Source organism: Epinephelus moara, chromosome 18 (assembly GCF_006386435.1).
Source record: "Epinephelus moara isolate mb chromosome 18, YSFRI_EMoa_1.0, whole genome shotgun sequence".
NCBI classification, from domain to species: domain Eukaryota; kingdom Metazoa; phylum Chordata; class Actinopteri; order Perciformes; family Serranidae; genus Epinephelus; species Epinephelus moara.
In genome coordinates this window covers 12,209,074-12,230,823 of record NC_065523.1, presented here as the reverse complement: position 1 = coordinate 12,230,823, position 21,750 = coordinate 12,209,074, and the positions used below count along the sequence as shown (strand labels likewise).

Here is a 21,750-nt window from a genome sequence, read left to right as displayed (position 1 = left end):
TAATGGCCTCTTTGTTTACGAGGGCAAGGAGGGCGCACAATTCTTTGTCTCCCCAGTTGCTCATCTTTACAGTGTCTGTCAGGTTTCCCTCTTGCTACTAGCTGCTCGCTAATTCCTGCTATCAGCTGTTTCCTGTTTATCCACCGCCAGTGTGTCGCACATGCGGCGTCATCAACAGCTCCTCGCACAAGTCTTCAACAGCCCCTCCCGTTGCAGAAGGCCGCCTTGGTCTGTTTAAACTAAAAGGGTTCCGCCAATATGACTACCCAACTCACCAATCCGGCTCTGTGTGTCTAAACGCTCGCAGCTTGCTGGCAAAACAGCCCAACATTCACGGAAAATCTGGCAGTGTAAAAGGGGCTTATGTTTGCTGGTCGCCTATTTAGGTGCACAACAGACTCCTCAGCTGAAATGGGTCTGACTGAGGCTAAAACTGTATACCTGAGTCTTTCCAATGTTTCCTTTGTTGCTAACGGCAGCCATCTTGATGTGCATCGCTCTTTTACAGGGTGGGGTGGAGGCCACATCCAGAATTTCTCAGTGATGGAGGAAGAGTACATCTGCTTCCAGCCCCTTTTCAGCGTTTTTCTTTCAAGTTTTATGTAGGTAAACCATGATAAACAAAATACTATTATTGGTTTAAGTATTTTTACGTACTTTAATAGGTGTCAAAGAAGGACTTTAAGGACATTTTTTTGTGTCTTTGTGTTTATTTTGTGTGTCTTTGTAGTGGTTTTGGATTTGTTGTGGTCATATTGTGTGTCTGTTGTTGTTTTGCATCTCTTTCCAATAATTTTGTATAGTCATTTTGTGGCTCTCTGTAGTTGTTTTGTGTTTGCATGCAGTCGTGCGATAAGCCCCTTCAGCCCATTCAGTAATCCATCTATGATGGTACAATAAAGTATTTTCTCACTGAGAGAATTTGTCCACCTTGGATGACTGTGCCTCTTCCAGAGAGCAACACATATAAAATTTGATGCAACATGGGCTAAAGAAAAGGCCAATTCAAAGAAAATATATTTAAAGTTGAAACAGATGTATATGATGTGTGCTGCAGTGGCAGCCTGCACATCCTGCAGCTTCCACAGATTAGTGTGAAGATGCTGAAATCGCAGGCGTCTTCCCTTCCTCCCACAAATAATATCACATGGAAAGATTTGATGAAATGCATGTTGTGTCAAAGCCGACCATGTAACATTGTTTTCTAAATATAAGAATCTGGGCTCTGGTGTCCTAGACGAACCTTTGATGTGTGGCAACAAAACAAACAAATATATCTCCTGTATTAAAAAATATAAATCCAGGAACAAGAGTCAATCTAGGTCCAGGAAATCAACCCTGAAAACTGTTGCAGTGGGGCATGGGGGCACGGACTCCATTTTTTAACAATATGCCTCTCCTTGTGGTTCTGGTTCATTGTCCATTTCGACCTCAAATGTTGTTCCTGTGGAGGGCTTGTGGCCATTGACCGGCAGTTCTACCTGTGCCTCAGCGTCAGCGGGCACAGCGGTCAGGTACATGTCCCACATCTGCTCTGGAAGGTCCTCCTCAATCATTGTCTGCTTGATCATCAGGCTCTTCTCTATGTTCCGCCGCTTGTATTTAAACTCCATGATGGTCTTTGTGTACCTGTTGAGCGCCGTCACTGCAGAGCCCATGCAGGTGCCAAAAGAGCCCCACGCCAAGCTGAGAAGAGGTTTGAAAACAGTGTTAGATTAAAATCACTCTGCTGCAAATATAGGAACTCTATTAAATAGACAAATTAACAGGGATATGTCTTATCTATGTATCTATACGGGTATTTCTATATATCTGTCTCTACATTGACAGTTTAACTACATTTTCAATACAAAGTGCTTACACATAAGACCAGCTGTAGTCCCAGGTCTTAGGTCTCCAGTCTTCTGGCCCCATAGCAACAGCTAGCTGGAATATGGTAGTAAACATCATGTGGGCCACCATCCCACAAAGGCCTGAGGACAAGAGGAATGTGTTTTAGAATAGATTTTAAGATTCTATGGATTACTTTAAAGGCTCTTCTTAGAAGATACTTTTATTGGAGAGCCTTTCCTGATTTTACACCGTCTTTTATTTCCTACGTTTTTATATACTGAAGTGTTTTTATCAGCTCTTTTAAAAGTTGTTGTTTTCATGTCTGTTTTAATTATTGATCTGTAAAGCACTTTGAAACTGTTTTGAAAGGCAATTCATTAAAAATAAAGATTACTATATTTAAACGTTGAGCAGTTACTGAGCAACATAATCATTCATTTGGAGTCCTGTTTGTATGGAGCCCCTAAAGTCCCGAAACATGATTTCTTCTTCCCACAAGATATTTATGTTGTGAGAACAAGTTAGTTTTTTTATGCACACAACATAATTAACTTGTCCTCACAAGATAATAATCTGAACGGAGGGGCTCCATATCCCTGTGTCCACCTGATGAATGTAAGTCCAACACTCTCTCTTTTAGCTCTGTTTTTGGTCTCTACCAACTCCTGTGGGAAATATCTGTCTCTTTAGCCGCTAAATCTTCCACTATGCTCACCAGCTAGTCTCTTACTATATCTGTCTGCTGTTTGCTGCTGAGCAGGTACAGTGGGTGTACAGTGTCAGAGATATTTTTGCTGAAAAGGAAACATGGTTTGTAAAAACAGTGATAATGAACTAAAACAGTAAAGTTGTTGACTGTAAAACCAAAAGAATGAGAAACCACTCATGTGATCATTTTTAGTGACACCTGACATCTGTCACATTGCACCTAATCATCTATTTATTGTTAATTTAAAAACAATTTAGTGCAGCTTTAAGTAAATGAGACTTTAAACTGACAAACCTTTTGTTGATTTTACTGTCCTGAATTTGGGTTTTTACAGAGTAGATAGATATCATATTACAGTTTTCTCACAAATAAATGGGAGGAGCAATCTTTAAGGAATGAATACTGACAGTAAAACTGTATTTCAGACTCGGGTGGAGGTGAACCGGCCTCTCTGTTATCCTGACCCTCTCTCATCCAGCAGCCTGCCTCTCCACAGCTGCTTTTCTTGGGATTAACTCATAACAACAGGGGGGATGGGAGGGAGCTCCTCTGGGCAGGTCTTGGGCACAGCCCAAAACCGCTGCCCCGGCTCCAATCCGATTAGTCCACAAACCAGCAAATCCTCAGAGGAAGTGAGTGGATGCAGTTCAGTTAGCTGCTCTGTGTGTTCGCTGCTGCTGACTGACCGTCAACCAGCCTGACCTGCTGCCCTGCTCCTCTTCTTCCTCATTTACAGCAAAGTTATCTTCACCTAAAATACAGCTCCATGTTTACTATAGAGTTGTATGACTTTAACCCCGCCTATTAAGCATTTATAAGTAGCATTAAAACATTTAAGAAATGGTATATAACACACAATAATGTAGCAGATATGAGGGCATATAATGCAGACAACTATAATTCCTCTTGTGTGCATCTGACAGTGTATAAATAGACAATTAATGACAATATAGTAACTTGCGCAGATTGTGCAGATTTCTTCCCTCTGACACACCGGTCACATATTCAGGTGTGTCGGGACTTTTTCAGTAATAGAAAATATGTCATCATAAACACTTAAAATGCCCTTCTATCTACATACAACAACAATATAGTGCATTAAAACCATAATAAAAGCCAAATAAAGTGATTTCATATACATCAGATTTGAATAGACTAAAGCATAACATATAACCATTAAGACAAATGTTCTTATCTTACTTAAATAATTAGTTTGAATAATTTAGGGAAAATACCCACACAGAGTTGAGGGTTGTTTGATTTCACATATATACTGCATTTATTTACAGGTAAATAAGGATTAAACTGAAGATTTAGAAATACAGACATTATTTCAAAAACAGGAAAGTGAATTTATTAATCCAGATTTATGGCAGGAATCAAGAAAATTCTTTTCTGTGCTCTAATGTGTCCAGTTTAAACTGACATCCTGTGGCGGGCTGTCCCGCTGTGGTTTCACCCCTTTGATTGGTTCAGCCCGGCTGGATTTAGTTGAGTGATCCCAGCAGTAGTCGCTCAGTGTAAAACTGAGCATTTCAGAGGCAGAACTGTAAAAGTAATTTCAGTGACTGAGCTGATCCTCAGTAGGTGAAGCTTTAATTTAAATAATTAATAGATTGATAAATTAATTTTTTTTTTTCAATGGCCTTTTAAATTTCATTCTTGTTATACCACTCTAAAATGCATCTTTTTAAAAATCATATTTCACTTAAAAGAAAATTGGAATTAATTAATGTATTTTTTTTTCTGTGACAAATACATTGCATTTACATTGTATTTCCTGTGACTCCTTCACAATAAATGCCAGCTCATGTTTTGCTGGGTTTGTAGCAGCAATAAGAACAGCAAACAGTGAGGCTGATATCAGGGAGATAAAATTACACCGCATTGTTTCCTTCGTGTGTGAAGGCAATTTCAAATAAGGGTGGAAATGGCGGACTCCGCCACCAGCAATGCAAACTACCATACAGAGAGGTGATCACAGAATATAAAAGCATTGAATAGTTATTACTGACACTACTATAAATAGTATAAAAAAATGTGGTTTCATTTCGTCTATGGGTCCTTCCAGGACCTGAACGAGACTATCACCTGGAAAATAGAGTGACTATTTTACATTTGGATGCTCAGCAGGCCAACAAGCTAAATGATACTCACTGAGGTTAACCTCAACAAGTCAGATTATTTCTGCCTCTGAGCTGTGTTTGTATAACTGTGACTCCAGTCAGACCCACTGTGGCATTGCTATGTGGAGCGTCTTTATCGAGACAGTTGGAGGTCAATGTCAGCTGCTGTGAATCAAACAAGTGGAAACACCCGCTCCAACATCACACCTGCTGTCATCTGTTTGATGACACAGTGACAGAAAGAGAAGAAAACAGTAGTGGTACCTGACAGGGCAGTGCACAAGGCAGCGAAGGCACTGAGCTTCAGTCTGTTCATGATACTGAAGCAGGGGCACTGCTCCAGAATCATCAGAGCCCCGCCTGTGAAGAGCAGGGTGAGGTACAGAGTCTCAGCCACAATACACAACCACAGGACACCTGGGGATGCAGAAAACAGGGTGGAGGGTGGGGGTAGAGACAGAATTGAGCTGTGTTGTCCTCATAATACCCTGTTGCTGATGAGTAATCCCACTTGACTGGATGCATGTGGGTACAACAGGTCTGCTCCTTTTAGGTCTGGAGATCTGATTCTGTTCGTCTGGGACCGGACAGATTAATAAAATCAGGGCAGCAGCTGCTGGGCGGATGCTACTGATGCTAGTTGTTCATAACATGCAACTTGCACAAAGGTCAGACCTCACAGTGCAGTGCAGGTTTTTGTTTAGTAAAATGTTTCCAATTGATTGACTTTTTCTTTTAATGATATCTTAACTGACAAACTGTGCTTGGTCCGGGCAGGAAAAAAATGTCAGCCTGGTCACAAACTATGTCAAATTTGAAGTAAAACAGTACACTAAAATATGTTAGGTGGGAAATAAACAACACTGTGACATAATCTTGATTCATATTTAATCAGCTATGCCTAGTTTGACAGTTTGATCTGAGTTTCATGAGCCTGGTGCATTTGTGCTGGACAGAACAGAGACAGGTGATGCACTACTGTCAGTCATTGTATCAGAACCACCCTTTTGTAGATTAATCATTGTAATTGGCACAGCCCGGGCCAACCTTGCTAAAAAACTGTCTGAACGGAAATGAACGGACACATCTGCCAGAGCAAATGAAACATGAGCTGCATATTAGTCTGGTTTCCAGTCTACATTAAGTCAAACCTCAGTGACTGGATGTTTTAGCCAAAATGCACCATGGGAATTGTTGTAGTTGTATTAATCTTTTGTTCCAATAAGTCACCCAGGGAAGTTTCATACCAATCCAAAATGTAGAACTGTTCTAGCTGTGACATTGTCAGCATGACAAATGAATAAATTCTCATTTTCTATGTAGTACTCTACTAAATTTGTTCACATCTTATTTCATACATTTGTATTTGGTTGACAAATATACAGAGTTTTAGTGTGAAGACATGTATATTGCAGTAGGTTTTACAATTTCCTACACCTTGAATGTCCTTAAACATACAAGTCCTGTTGTTAGATGTCAATCTGTCATTAACCAATCAATGCTTATCAGAGAGGAGTCTCTTAGGGGCATCGGTGGCTTAGTGGATAGAGCAGGCGCCCCATGTACAAGGCACTTGCCGTAGTGGCCTGGGTTCAACTCCAGCCTGTGGCCCTTTGCTGCATGTCATTTCCTCTCTCTCTCTCTCTCTCTCTGTCTCTCTTGCCCTTTCACACTTTCAAAAAAATCATACCTCTGCCAAATAGCTTGCCTCTCTCCATTAAAATATTGAATTTAACATGGCCTGAGCTAGCTTAAGGTAAACATCTGCTCCTTCTAAAGATGATTTATGATTTATGATGACTTATTAAGAGATACTAACACATTCAGCAAATATTTAACATAATTCAGTATTAACTGTAGCTCCATGTAAAGTGAATAAATTTGATGTTTCTCAGCTAATCCTCCGCTCGTCTGCGTTAACGACGCAGTTTACACGTTTTTTTAACTTCCGATTTATTAAAAAATTGTTCTGAGTGAAACATGATGCTGAATTTAGCAGCAGACTTCAGTAATAGTAATATGAAGTAGTAGCAAAAGAAATAACTTTTGGCGTTCATTTTGTGATACAAAGAAAGTACAGTAAATCAGTAACACATTCTCAGCTCTAATGAGTAAATACTTATTTTCTTTTTTCAAGATATGTTGCTGAATTTATTTTATAACGAGTGATTTTCTAGTTCACATTATTTAAAAATGTGATAAAAAATAAATCAGTATTTGCTAAACTGAAGGCAAATTACTTTTGAAAAGAACCAGTGTTGGCTGTTAGCCACTAAGAGTAGCCACTAGGACTAACCACAGACAGTCTATGGAAATAACTAGCTTAATGCTACTTCCGCTATCTCACTGGTTGAAAGTGAACACAGAGATGCTAGATATTGTTTGTAAGTTCATTAAACCTGTTAAAGTTACTATGTTCATATTGTTACAAATATTATCAGTGTGTCAGTCTGTAGCTCTGTTAAAGTACCAGAGGAACGTGTCTGACGCCATTTTCAGTCAGTGGTTTGCTAAGCTACACGAACTCTGAGCACCAGGTGAGCTGTGGCTAGCACTGTTGCCAACTCCTCAGTAAGAAAAGTAACTATTGGCTGTCCTAAAAGATGCTAGAAGTCGCTAAATGACGTCATCGCCTAATTTGCATAATTGTCCATATGCATGTAATTGTAATGGCTGCTGTAAAAGAGAGGAATAACGTCGTGGGAGAGACAAAAACTGAGTAAAAAAACACCTTGAATATGTTTAGAACTACAAATGAACCTTCTTTCAGTGATTTATATTAGACAAAGAAAATTTTACATTTACATCCCGCCCTGACTGTAAACCAGGTCAGGATCAGCCACTGGTGGCTAGTTAGCTTAGTTAGCTAGCAACCATGTGCTGGATGGAAGAGAAGTGACTGCTGCGTAGGGTGACCATATTTTAATTCCCAAAAAAGAGGACACTCTGCCCGGCCACGAGATAGCCTACTTAAATGATACTCACCGTTTACTCAAAGATGCCTTATAATTTTAATATATTTAAAGTTTATATGTATGGATGTATGAAATTCAGATAGGCCCCTATAGATAGGGGACACATAGCCTACACACACTAGAGTGTGGCTACCCGATCTGAGCCCGATGGGTCCCGATGGGTCCCAACGGCAGGCCTACCTGATGGGTCGGGCCGGGTTTGGTCAAAAATGTATAAATTGTATTCGGGCTCGGGTCGGATTCGGTCAGCTTTCAGTGAAAATGTAGTGTAAAAATAAATAAAATCCTATTGTCTGTCCTGTTTATTGCTTGGGGACCGTTATTTACGTGACAACACCTAAACATAACACACACACACATAGGCTGTTTGTTTCTACCTCTCCCCTCGCTGGAAGCCTCGGACCTCCCGCCGCCAGCCTCCACGTTGATTAAATGCTGAAAATTAAATAGGCTAAAAGAGGGAGACAGGTTTTTCCTATTTTATATTATTTTGTTTTATTTCTCCCTCTCCCCTCGCTGGAAGCCTCGGACCTCCCGCCACCCGCTGCCCGCTCCTCGCTCCCGTCTCAAACACGGAAGTCTCTCTCTCCGCGGAGCACCCACGGTGCACACCCGGCCTGTTAAATAGCCTGTAACCATAACAACTGTGTGACACAAACTCAGTGCTTTAGTCATTAAATAATGTCGGGATCGGTTCGGTTTCGGACATACAAATACAGAATGACTGTCGGGTTCAGACGGGTTCGGACAGAAATATGCGGCCCGTGCCGCACTCTAACACACACACACACACACACACACACACACAAGGAAAACCGGACATTATCATCAATTTATAAACACCCCTGGGACGCCCCGGACAGGACATCAAAAGTGGACATGTCCAGGCAAAGGAGGATGTTTGGTCAGCCTACTGCCGCGTGTGAAAGAAAAGACACTTTGCACATAGTTTCTGGGTGAGTATGGACACTGAGAACTGTGATAAATTAAATATTTGTAGTTTAAAGGCAGTAAGTATATTGGTAATTTTGAATTCTGTGGATAGTGTGCTTCAGAGGCTGTGACCAGAGCTGGTGCAGTGGGAAGTGCTGTTCACCTAATTTGGGAATAAATAGTTTTAAATTCATTCATGCTCTATTACACTCTTGTATCTTTCAGGGCTATAGTGTTACTACAGTATTGTGAGTGGGAGTTTAAAAGCTCACAGTATAGCTTCATAATTTGCTAACTTGGCTGCTCTATATTTTAGTCAGATGTATATGCCCATAGTAGACACATCCCAGTTTTACATTTTAGTAGAAGCTTACCAGTTCATCTCCCATGCTGAGTGTGGTCCTATGTTAAGAGATCTGTATAAAAAGTTTAAACAAATCTGAACTGAGTTGGTGGGCTACATTTAGGCCTACTTCCAATAAAAGGGGTGTCCGAAATATTTTAATATTGTGTCAAAATAACCAAATCAAAATTAGCGTATTCCAGTGTTGATATGACACTGGTTGGTGGTTTATACTAAAACTTGCTTGTTTCCCTGACTACAGTGGAAGTCAAGGTAAATAATGAAATCTAGGTAGCCATGCTGTAATATATCCATCTAAATAATGTTACCGTGTTCAGGAATGCATCAAGCAATTCTGTTTCTCTATAAATTTTCAAACCAAACATTTGCTCATAGTTTAAAATGTCAAACTTAATAACTTTACCTCTTTCATGCTCTGGTGCAATCTCTGAGAAGTCTCGACAGTCGAAACCTGTGAGCAGAAGAAAGACTACAGTAAAATTAAGCTGTTGTAAAAAGAAATTACTTTTACAGGCCTGTAAACTTGACTTGTAATATGGAGAGGAAAATGTAGCATGTTATGTAATATTTTTCTTGAAATATATGAACTTATTTTTATAAAATCTTAGTTGTTGAGTTGTTGTTTTTAAAAGTGGCACAACACTTTACTGTACTAACCAAAAAAAAAAATCCAATTTATTCAGCATTGTTCCAGTAATTTCAGATGAAAATGAGTAAAAAAGAAAAAAAACAACAACCAAAAAACAAACAAGTCGTTTGATAGTCAGCCCTTTATCAGATTGTGTTCTTGAGAAGGTGACCTGCACACTGTATACCAGTCATATTGATAGAAGCCAGTAAGTTGCATGCAAATCCATAGACAATCTTATTCTTCACTATTAGCAGAGCTTATGAAGCCAAATGGGATGGCTTGCATGCAACACAAAGAGAAATGGTTTTAACCCAGTTCTGACTTACTAATACATGTGTGAGGAGTATGAATTATGAATCTGCCCTTTTTTTTTGCATTTGGATAACAATTACACGTCCTGATAAACACACAGAGACATTCTGCTCACTCCTATTTGTTACTTGGAATTACACTTGAAAGATGGAAGCTCAGGGGAAACTTAAAGGACCTGAAAACATATTTTTCTCAATGAACACACACACACACACACACACACACACACACAAATCAACGACAGTTTGTATTTTATATTTTGTGATTTGTGATTTCTGTTTGTTTTCTTTTTCGCCTCAAAACTCTTCTCATGGGTATAAAGTGGGCGGGGCTCCACTAGAAAAAGTTCATGTCAAATATTTTGATCCACCAAATTATTTTGAAAAAACCTCTGCACATCTGCGTTGGAGGAGGTGAAGCAATACTCCAGTCATCAATTTCACTGCCCTGTCCTGATGAAAAAGTCATTAAAGTAATTTTCTGATCAGTAGAGATTCTCCTAGAGGCTAATAGTAACTTTATCTACCGTAAACTTGAACATACAGAGCTGTATTATTATCACAAGACCTGTCTAATTTATGTTTTTGCTGCAGTTTTATTTACAGAATGACCTACTATCATCTTTTGAAGCAATACTTTCAAAAGCATGGGAAAGTTCCACTCCACTACATTTTGGAATGATATACTTTTTTAACTTTGCTATCCTGATGGATTATCATATGTTAAGATACCTAGTAATATATTAAGTAGATAAAGTAAGCTCCACCATTACCTGCAGCAACATTAACACACAATGCATCAGTAATTATAATCCAGTACTATCTCTGAAATGGGCCATTTGCACAATCAGTGCTTTTACTTTTGGTACTTTGAGTCACATGTTGAATGCAGGACTTTGTGCAGTGTTTCCACACTGTGGTATTGCTACTTTTATGTTCTTAAAAGATCTGAATACTTTCTCCACCACTCATATGATTTCCTGGTTAAATGTTTAACAGAGAAAATGTATACAGGTAGGTAAGTTTTATGTTGTGTTTGTTAATATTTAGCTTTGATATTAATGTTGATTAAACTTGGCGATTGTGTGTGAATAACTCACGTCTATGATGCAATATGTAGGACGTTTATATGGGTACCTGCAGCAACATCTCGCAGCCTTAAATCAACGGGACTCTAGGCTGATTTTGGTTCATTTTTAAAGACTTTCTATGCATTCAATAGCACCATTTTATGCTGCCAATGAATGCTATGGTCTTATTTACCACTGTGAACGTTTAACAAAGTATAAAGCTGCCATACAAAAAGTGACACAAGCAGCTATAGAATTGGACATATTTTTATGCATGATCACTCAAAACATTACTACAGGTTAGTTCAAGGTTGTACAAATGATTGTTTCTCTATTTATACACATAAATACAAAAAAAAAAAAAGTAAAATCGTGTAAATCATGGAAAAAGTTGTCACAGTTTTAAAAACATTTGTAGGTTTTGTTTATACATTGGGGGAGACACATGAAATAGGGAGTTTGGGGTCCACCGCCAGAAAAATTTCAGCATCAAACCCTTATTTTCCTGCATTCTGGTGAATTTTTATGCACAGTTTGTGCCTTTTCTGCATCAATTTATGGTGTAAATGTATCTTTAATTTTGTCACAGTAAAAGTACTCTGCTACATCTACACCTATGGATGTAAATAAAGTAGTGTTACAGTTACTGTAGATAAAACACATCCAGTGTATTCACCAATGAATAGATGGTCTTGGTAATAACGATGCTGAGATTCGGAACCTTGAGATTGACAAAGGAGTCAGATTTTTGTTTCCTCCACCATCACTTCCTGCTTTCGAACACCTAGCTGAAGCTGAAGGCTTACCGTTCATGTCGGCGGCCTGCTCGCAGGAGAAAAATATTCCTGTGTGGAACTTCCTTAAAAGAAACTTCTCCTCTCCGGTTTCAAAGATGTACTGGACCAACCGGCTGTCGTTGATGTTGGAGTTGTTGAAGCGGATGCAGAACCACTGCTTCACCTTCACCGGCGGTCCTGTGCAGAAGGGTTTGGCCACCTTCCTGGTCCCCTCGCACCAGTAGCTGGTGGTCACCGCTGATAAGGCAAAAGCAAACGCCACAAAGTTGAGGGTGAGCGCCAGAGAAGCCCGCCGCCCGCGCTCTAGCCTCATGGTCGAGGCCAGGCCAGAGGAAATGAAATGAAAAGGCAACTAATCCTGGCTTTCGATATGTAGCCACCGTGTTTCGTCTCCCAGCAGATATATCAAATCTTCATAATCTTGTTGGGGCTCCTTGGGTGAGAATTTTGTACATCCCTCCGCCGGCTCTAATGATGCAACACCACCTTGATTAAAGGATTCATTCTCTCCACTTCCACAGAAACAATAGAAACCCATGGCAGTCTTTGCTTTTCTCGGCTTCATTTGAACTCTTTCACTCTCTGCTGCTCATCCAACCCCATCCTCGCTCCTCCCCTTCTACAAATCTTTTCCTGCAATATTATCCATTACAAATGGCAAATTATATCCCAGACTTCCTTTGAGCATATTAATAACAAAAAAAGATTACTATGAGCTTAGATTATAATCCAGTGCAAGTTTACAGTTCCCTGATTTTCCTGCATGTCATGTCAAAGCGTAACTCAAAGTAATTGTAGCCACAGATGTAAGATCAAGTGCCTGTTTTACAGTCGGTGACCTGTGACATAATGTGTACAGTCTCATATGAAAATCCATCCATCCAATGTGTGTGCATGCAGGACAAATCTCCTCATGTCTAATAGCCTGCTGATATGGGAAAACGTAGCGCAAATGAAGACAAATAACTTACAGAAGTACGTGAAGGAGATGACAGATGTTAGGAGAAAACATCTGCTGCCTTAACTCTAGATAATTTTCCATCACTCCATTAATTTTGTCATTGAATTCTGCAGCTCAGACTTTCAGTAACAAATGTGTCACCTTTGGTTTCAGCTGTTTAGTGCAGGCAAATTAGTGCCATTTTAAAAGCTGAAATGATGTGAGTTGCATACCTTTTTCAAGTCTCGCCAACATCAGATGGTGTTGTCTGGGATTAAAACATGGGTAAATGAGCAGAGAAACGGTCTGGTGACACTAAGAGGAATTAATGCACTACCACCAGCCTGTTTATTGGCAAGATAAAGTGGGCAGGCTGAAAATGGCTAACAAGAACCAGACCAAGAGACTGTTTCTTGGTGTCATTAGCATGCTAACATCCTCACAATGCTAAAATTACCATGTTTACCATCAGTTAGTTCAGTACCAGTGTTAGCATGCTAATATTTGCAAAGTAGCACTAAACACAAAGTAAAGCAAAGGCTAATGTTTTGTATGTATTTGGTCCTAAACTATAGTGGTAGACAAATTTAAATGTCCCTAATGTTTGGCCAGATGAAAACTCAGAGTCACCAAAGTTATTACAGTTCATCCTGTGGGAAACACAAATGTCTGTACCTATAAGACCAACCCATCTGATACTTCTTGAGATATTTTACTCAAAACTACAAGTATCAACCCTAGGTTCAGGGGATCACCCGGGTTATTAGGGTTCCTCTTCTGGGTACCAAGAATGTCTGTAGCAAATCAATCATCAATCAATCATCCAGAAATATTTCAACCAAAGTGGTCGACTGACCGATAAACATTTCCATGCTTGGAGCCGTGCTGCAAGATAACATGATGTTTATTTTCTCATATTTTATGGTAAAAATACTGGATAGTTTACCTATTCATGGCCCTAACAAGGATCAGCCCTTGATGTGTGAAACTGGTAAAGGTTTAAATTGGTAAATTAAGCACTCTTATACAAAGCTTATAAGTTCTACTTTTTACTAAGAGTTTCTTGACTGCTGAACCACGTGTACACTTAAACTGATTATTATATTTTTAGGTCGACCTTTTTTATGGTGGTTAAAAACTAACCAATGGAGGCTGTGTTTGCTCAGTGCGGTTTCATTGAATGTACTGTATGTGACACATTTCCAATAATGTTCCTCCTTGTACAGTAAGTATGTGACACAGAGCTGCTCTGTTGTTTAAGATGTGTTGCTGGGGAACAAATTGGTGTCCCTGGTGAGTTTTCAAAGCACAGACATTTAGCATTATGTAAAATTTCATCTGTGTTGAGTCTATCTTACCTCGTGCACCAGAGGCATCTGAGTTTGGCCACGATGACATTTTTCAGAGTAAAATCTTCTCAGTTAAGTATTTCTAAGGTTGAGAATGAACCCTAAAGCTTACAGTAAATCTCAGTGACATACACCATAGAATACAGCAGCTACATGCCACATGAAAAACATGTTTTTTTATGCAAACAATCTCCTAACTATATGAGTTCTGCCTCTGATAGTATGAAGAAAAATGTCTCGCTGTACATCATTAGTTTTTACAAACTCTTTAGAGACTATTCATGCAGTCAAAATACAGTGAGGTCAAAATACACAACAGTTCTTAAGACAGTCCTTTAAATTTGGTTTACAGTTATTTGCAGATACTTTCAAGTATTTTTCCCCTCTGTAAATGATCACCGAAACTGAGTGTGGTCTATAGTATAAGTGTGTCCTTTTCCGCTGGCTGAATGGCCTACATCCGGTTTAGCCCTCCAGTAACTTGAATGACTATAAAATGATCTAGACTTTTGAAAAGTTATTTGAGCGAATGAATCAAATCCTGATTGTGAAACATGCAATTTTGCGGGGGTTGTGCCGCTCAAAAAAATGTATTCACTGATTTACAGATGTTTCTTTCACAATGTAAGTCAGTGAAAAGAAGTCTTTTTGGGCCACGGGGCTTCAAGTGACGAATCCTTCTTCACAAATCCAAGGTCTCATGCAGTGAATAACTGATATACAAATGGTCATCTTGTGGGTGAAGAATTTTCTTCAAACAGTTCACAAATGGATATGAAGGTCTGATGTGTGGGAACACAGAAAAGCCTTTAGAGTCTTAGATCTCTTTGCAAGTTAAGTATTTGCATCAATGAATGTTGATTTGTTATTCATGTTGAGTCAGGTAAATTTGTCTTTAAACTTGAGAGCAGTACTTTGAGTCGTAGCCAGCATCTCACTGAGTAATTCCCCTGAACACAAAGAGATTATTTAGAACATTAGCTTCCATGTAATAAAAATGTAAACACTACACAGGAAAAATAAGTCCAGCATCACACTTGATGAAGCAGTAAGCCTCTTGTACAGTCAACATTTTCCAGATTATCCCTTTTTTACATAATAAATACCTGCTAAAGGGAAACTCGTTCTGAGTAAAAACCGTAATATCAAAGTTTAACTGACAGATGTGAGATTTCCTCCCAAGGCAGGGATGCTCGACATTCTGTGCATTTTATTACAGAACCTAAATATTATGTGATTATGTAAAAGTACATGATCACATTTGAAAGACTAAACAATGATTTTGGGTTTCCTAATCTGATTTTGCAAAGGTAGCTATGCCGAGTTTCAGATAGATGCTTCCAATTTAGAAAAAAAGAAGACTATATCCATTTACCAGTTGAGAAAACCAGTTGGTCCCTACTGATCCTCAGTATCTCTTTTATGCATTTATTTCACTTATTTTCTCTTACCTTTGTTTTGAGTACTTTAATGTGGCTTTAGGTGTCATTTGAGATCACTACAGTGTGCATCAATCAGACATTAGGTGCATCAAAAAATATCACCAACAGTGGAGGATTTTAGGATTATTAGGACATGGAACACATCTGTTTTCTAGCTTTTATCTTAGCTTATACTGACATTACCATTACACAACACACATCCCACTTATCCCAATTTATAAATTACCTTCACTCACTGTGGTGTGGTGTTGGAACCACTGCAGCAGATGGTCTTGTAATCTGGCCTGAGACTATTACACTGGAGACACAGATAATCTCATCCCATTCATTGTGGAGGAGCAGCCCACACCACAAAGAGGCTTCACCACGACCCCCAGCGTCCGGCCAGCCTCGTCTGAATCCCTCACCGCCCTGTTAGTGCTGTTGATGTCTCTGCCTTGCTTTCAACAAAACCTTCACTGTCAGTCTGCTGGATCTAGACCAAGACCCATGGTGTGCAGTGAAAAGCTGAGATAACCAATGATAAATTCAAATACTCACAAACATACATAATCATGATAAGCGTAAAAAGGCTTATTGTCAATAAAGCCTAGTAGCCCAAGTAAGTTATCACAGGTCTGTCACTTCGGAAAACAAAATGAATTTAGTTTAGCCTGCATTTAAAACATGTTTGAAACAGCAGTTAGTCAGTGCTCTTTGGAGATTGTTAAAGCTGCAGTTGTTTAATAGGGTCGAAGTTTGAGCATTATGATATAAGATTTTGTCATTGGCATAGAGACGTGCTGATATAATATAATGTACAGTATGTGTAAGGTAAACAGAACAGGACCCAGGATAGATCCCTGGGGGGACTCCTTTGGATTCAGGAAGTAGCTCAGTTGCTGACTTGCCCAAATACTTTTTATTTATGGAAAAAATAAAAACATTGTGCAACTACAATCATCTTAAATCAAGCAATAGCTTGTTGTGCCTTTTTCCTTTTAGGAATACGTTCAATTCAGTCAATTCCATACTTATGACGTGGACTGAAATTGTACCCTTAAGGCCAAGTCATAGTTTCTGCAAGGGTCTGCTTTGGTCTGTGTGATGTAAATGTCGCCATCCACCCATGTCCACAAGAGTCCACACAGACCATGTTGGATACAAATCTTCATGCAGGCCAGTTGTTCTTAGACTCTCACCCACACTGTTCTAATCCCCAATAAAAAACTTCAGAGTCTGATTTGAAATAGGTTTACTGTTGATTATCAAAGAGTACACCTCAACTGAGCTGGTCCCAAGAGCAACTAACAAACAACCTGATAAAACATCATCTTTTGTGAAAACGCCACCTTTTCCTTTTGGGGATGTATTGAAAGTCTCTGATTAGTTATGAATTAAAAAACAGGACTGTGTGTCATTACAGTTTTCACTTAATGGAGGTGCTAATATACAAGGAAACCACATTACATAGCTGAGACTCAGCAGCTTTTCACCGACATTCAATGTGTAAAAACGTCCAAGCCTTTAAGGTTGAGTAATAATTTTCAGCATATTAACAACTGGAAGCTCTTAGTTTATTTATGTTTATTTTTTTCTGCTCAGCAATTTGTGAGATTATGTGATGCTAATTTTATTGACTGTTCAGGGCTCCAGACTAACTTATTTAGTAGGAGCGCTGTAGCCCCTAACTGAAAATTTTAGGAGCACAAGCAGAAAATTTAGGGGTGCGCCTTAAATCGTCCTGCAACGCAATTATTCACATTTTTGGCCATTTTAACTGTATCACAAACTATATGTAGTCTACTGTATATTAATATTGGACTGTTAATTCATGAGACACAGTGCTGAAAAAACACAAATGTAGCGAGGTGAGACACCAAACAAGAATGAATCTGGTGTGGCTTTTACTTTCACTTCTGCTGGCGAGCATTTTTACAAAGCAGTAACCAACAATCCTGCGTATTATACCTTTAAATTTAAATAAAAATATACTGTAAAATGGCAGCTAAATTAAAGGCAAATCTATGTGAAGTGGAGGAATGTATAAAGGCTTGATAGCATCAAATTACAAGTGGTCCAATGTAACTCAATATTACAGAAAGTTATTTAGCCCAGGGATGGCAGATGGGATTGCCGTTTATGCAATAACGCTGCAAAAGGGATAGGAGGTCTCCCAGATGTTGACCTTTAAAGTGTTAGCCACCTGTTGTGTTTAATCCACTGCTTATACCTACAGTATTTAACTGTGTCTTCAAAAAGGTGTCATAGTGCTGTGACGTGGTTATCCCCTTAATCTTCAAGACAGCTGTCTGGATTTAGGTAGTGATGACAGTAATCCCATTTGGCACCTTGAGGGCCGCCAGGGTGAGTACGAGGCAGAGTGACTCGAACAAGCGCCGCAGAAGTTTTAACCTCAAACACAGGAAAAGCAAGAGGACAGAGGGAGAAGAAGACGTGTCACCTTTGTGAGAGTCAGTTTGCAGGATGGGTAATACTAAGAGCAGCGCTTTGTCGAAGGAGCTCCTGGAGGAACTGAAATCCAACACAAAATACTCAGAGGCTGAGCTCTGCACCTGGTACCAGTCCTTCCTGAAGGAATGTCCCAGCGGGAAGATCACCAAGCAGCAGTTTGAAGGCATCTACGCCAGCTTCTTCCCAAACGCAGACCCCACAGAGTACGCACGGCACGTGTTCAGGAGTTTCGACACCAATGCGGACGGCACGTTGGACTTTAAGGAGTACATTGTTGCTCTGCACCTGACATCCGGGGGAAAGACTCTGCAGAAGCTGGAGTGGGCCTTCGCTTTATACGACGTGGACGGGAATGGAACCATCAGCAAAAGTGAAATCCTAGAGATTGTTAGGGTACTTATACCTTCTTCTATACTATATATTTTTCATTCTTGCAATAATTAATAATGTTTGACTTCCTCTTGGGCTCTTTCCAAAAGCCTTTAACATGAATAAACATTGAAAACAAGATGGTGCATTGTTTCATAATTGGGTTTAATTTATTTATTTTCTGCTTGGCAGATAATTTATCAATTTATGCATTGGAAACAAAAGGGGTTGTAAGTAAATGATTAATGAGTTCATAATGCTGCAGGCTTGGTTACATGATTTTAAATTCTAATAAGCAGAATAATAACCAGGCTCGACTACACAATTATTTTCTTTAATAAAAGTGTAATGGTGTAAATTGCCATCATAATCTCCCAATTTTAGAGTGCTCCTTTAGTCAGACAATGAGCTCAAACCCCAGTATATTCAATATAAAGTTATACAAAGAAAAGTAGCAAGTCATGAGAAGCTGGAACCAGTAAATGCTTTATATTCTTTAAAATGTTATTTTGTGTTGTTTATGATATAATTAAGCATGCACTGTAAAGATGTTCAAAAATTAATCTCCTGCAGTCAATATTCAACATGATTCCTGTTGATGACCAGAAGCACCTCCCGGAGGATGAAAATACGCCGGAGAAGAGGGCGGAAAAAATCTGGGAATTCTTTGGGAAGAAGGACAACGGTAACTCACAATTCATTCACTCTCTTTATCTTCTTTATCAAGCTTTACTGCTCCTTCACAAGCAGCCACGTGTCTTTATGCTGCTCTAATTGTGCCGTGTTTGATCCTTTGCCAGACAAAATCTCAGAGGGAGAATTCATCCAGGGTGTGATGGACAACAAGGACATCCTGCGATTGATACAATACGATGAACCTCAGAAAATTAAAGACAAGCTCAAAGAGAAGAAGCAATAAGATACTGGCAGCAAAGGGGGACAGAAAAAAGCCCCCTCATGTCATCTTAAGACTGTTTTATTTTTCTGTTTACATTCTAACATGATCTGGGTCTTGACCACTTGATCTACACCTCTCTCTTTTTCTATTTTGTTAATTTTTTGGCCATAGCAACCAGCCAGTGTTGTATTTTTGTCTTTGTACCCAGAGAACAATTAAAGGAACAATATGTCATATATATACTGTGTTAAATCATGTAATAGGCATGATATCTCATCAGAGATTAAGAAAACATAAGTTAAAATACTGGCCTCCCCAACAACAGTGCTACGGTATGTATGCCCTCCTATGAAATGTCCATTCCAGTGCAGTACGTCTGTTTTTGTTTTAGTCTGTGTGAGCCTGTTTATACCAGGGGAATGGTCAATCTTTAAGGTTGTACTTTTCAGGTTGTAGTTTTTAGGCTGAACAACATGTTCTCGTGAGACGGTGTGCAACTGGCTTTGAGGAAGGCATATGTTTTTCTCTTTTCTGGTGGGTGTGTCACTGGTGTTACTTAATCAGCAGCAATGTGTATATAAATGAATATATATAAATAAAGCCGTTTTGAATTGAACTGAATGAACCCTACCATATTAAAGGCAGTGTAGGACAACAGATTGTTCAACGCACCACCGTTTCCTTTTAAATAAATGTTTTGCTATGTTTTGTCACGGCTGAACGCAGCCCTTGTATTATCATACGTTTTGGTGATCTGACCACAAGGTAACAGCCAAGACACATCGCCATTCACACCTGTGTCTACCATGCATCTCCAGCACACCACTTGTGTTCAGATTTTATTGCTGCTGACATCACATACGCCAACCCGGTCTCACTTCAAAGTTGTCAAATTTTAGCGAGTGGGCAGTGATTTCAGGCATCAGACACCAACTAAAAAAGCCATCCCTTCACATTGGCATGATGCGCAATAGTAACGGCGGCTGGCTGCGTCAGGGGGAAATGCGGCAGGACAATGACGGAAGTTATAGGGGGGTGAAAAGTGGGGTGGATGGGATGGGTGGTGGATGGGTCCAACAACCACAGACTTTCACCCAGGAGGCCGGTGTTCTCTTCCCATAAGATTGTAAAGCCAAACCCTGTTCTTTTTTCCTAAACCCAACCACATGCATGTGTTAGCTAAAACGTGCGTTTGCTGTTGAATGAAAAAAATGTCAATTCGCAGCCAACGCACCCAGGGTACCTTGCATGTCATATCTCGACATGGACAGTCCTTGAACAAACGTTGATATGTGAGGAGGTCGGAGTGAGAATGTGTCACTTATGCAGGAGTTCAACGGGCCTTGTGCATAGTTATTACATCCGCACTCTCGCTATTTACTCTCTAGCATGCTCGCTAGCCTCGTTAGCGGTTGTGTCGGTACAGCTGGAGATATTGCTGTCAGCAGAATTCAACATGTCTCTTGGCTCCCCCTGCCCCCCTCTGTGTTTACACACAGCTTTTCCTTGATGACCAGTTTACTCTCTCATGTCTGGCAACAGAGCAGCAATGTTTGTTCACACTTGGATTCATTCATTAGGTTGATAGCAAGAAAGTCAGGACGAGAGCTCCTTATGAGAGGAATTAGGCTCAGGTTAACAATCCGCCCATATTAGCCAATCCGATTAGCAGCTGAAGGTCAGTTGAGACAACCTCCTTACTCAGGTGTCTAGTAAGGATAATGAGAGCTTGGCACAGTGAAGAATGCACTGCTGGATAGCATTTATGTTTACTTATAAATATAGTTAGGCAAGCTATAAGTGATAATGGAGAAATTAATGCAATAGTTTAGACAAATACTCTGACTTTAAGTAGTTAAAGCATGGAATATGCAAAGACCAGGGTTCCCACGCTCATGGAAAATCTGGAAAAGTCTTTGAATTTCACAATCTCATTTTCCAGGCATGGGGAAGTCATGGAATTAGTAAAATCCTTTAAAGTTTTGGAAAAGTAATGGAATTTTGATGTGTCATAAAATTAATAGTTACAGTAATCTTGGAATCGTGGATAACCTTCCAAGTAATATAACATAACAATAAATGTATTTTCTCTAGCTGTTGGCGTATTGTAGCTTTAATATGTGATGATGTGTGACAATGTTTTGTTTACTTGTTTTTATTCACATTCTCTTCCCACGTCCCAAGTCTCCCTCCATGTGTGCCAGCTAGTTTGAATCTGATATGTTGGAATAAGAGAAAAGGAAATGTTGTCCATGGAAATGTAAGAACTGAAAACACTGGGCTTCTACCACATCGATGTCATCAGTGACAAAGAAGAAAACTGTGCTTACTTTGATTATGTAATGTACATTTTGAAATCACTATTTTTACTTCATGGTACCCTGTGGAGTTTCCTAATGCTTTGTGTGCATGTCCTCCCTCATTAAACATGTGCAAAATTGACTTTAAAGGGATAATATGGAAATTATTTGGGTGGTGGGAGGGTATTGTAATTTTTCACTGCAATACATTTATCTCCGCGAGTGTATGTATTGCTATGTACGCAGTTA

General features: G+C 39.5%; 2 protein-coding genes across 3 annotated transcripts; one reads left to right on the top strand and one right to left on the bottom strand.

Moving 5' to 3' along the window:
• Positions 1-544: 544 nt before the first annotated feature.
• On the bottom strand, positions 545-12,062 carry LOC126405647 (germ cell-specific gene 1-like protein). Its single transcript, XM_050069461.1, has 5 exons — positions 11,759-12,062; positions 9,344-9,391; positions 4,933-5,085; positions 1,862-1,973; positions 545-1,686 (listed from the first exon to the last, which is right to left on the bottom strand). The coding sequence occupies exons 1-5, from the start codon at positions 12,060-12,062 to the stop codon at positions 1,383-1,385; spliced, it is 921 nt and encodes a 306-aa protein (XP_049925418.1). The 3' UTR covers positions 545-1,382.
• A 5,774-nt stretch (positions 12,063-17,836) lies between these two features.
• On the top strand, positions 17,837-21,611 carry rcvrna (recoverin a). 2 transcript variants are annotated; one of them, XM_050069146.1, is made up of 3 exons: positions 17,837-18,327; positions 18,910-18,988; positions 19,104-21,611. In XM_050069146.1, the coding sequence occupies exons 1-3, from the start codon at positions 17,947-17,949 to the stop codon at positions 19,220-19,222; spliced, it is 579 nt and encodes a 192-aa protein (XP_049925103.1). In that variant the 5' UTR covers positions 17,837-17,946; the 3' UTR covers positions 19,223-21,611. The 2 variants fall into 2 exon arrangements, with proteins under 2 accessions (XP_049925103.1, XP_049925102.1); XM_050069145.1 differs by having other exon boundaries at positions 18,877-18,988.
• The last annotated feature ends 139 nt before the right edge of the window (positions 21,612-21,750 follow it).

What these genes read in the sequence shown, in the direction of transcription:
- LOC126405647 (XM_050069461.1), bottom strand. Translation starts at nt 12,062, where the DNA reads ATGAGGCTAGAGCGCGGGCGGCGGGCTTCTCTGGCGCTCACCCTCAAC. An exon ending in CTTGTGCACTGCCCTGTCAG is followed by an intron (nt 1,974 to 4,932) that starts GTACCACTACTG and finishes TCTTGTCCTCAG; the next exon opens with GCCTTTGTGGGATGGTGGCC. An exon ending in GACTACAGCTGGTCTTATGT is followed by an intron (nt 1,687 to 1,861) that starts GTAAGCACTTTG and finishes ACCTCTTCTCAG; the next exon opens with CTTGGCGTGGGGCTCTTTTG.
- rcvrna (XM_050069145.1), top strand. Translation starts at nt 17,947, where the DNA reads ATGGGTAATACTAAGAGCAGCGCTTTGTCGAAGGAGCTCCTGGAGGAA. An exon ending in AAATCCTAGAGATTGTTAGG is followed by an intron (nt 18,328 to 18,876) that starts GTACTTATACCT and finishes AATCTCCTGCAG; the next exon opens with TCAATATTCAACATGATTCC. An exon ending in CTTTGGGAAGAAGGACAACG is followed by an intron (nt 18,989 to 19,103) that starts GTAACTCACAAT and finishes ATCCTTTGCCAG; the next exon opens with ACAAAATCTCAGAGGGAGAA.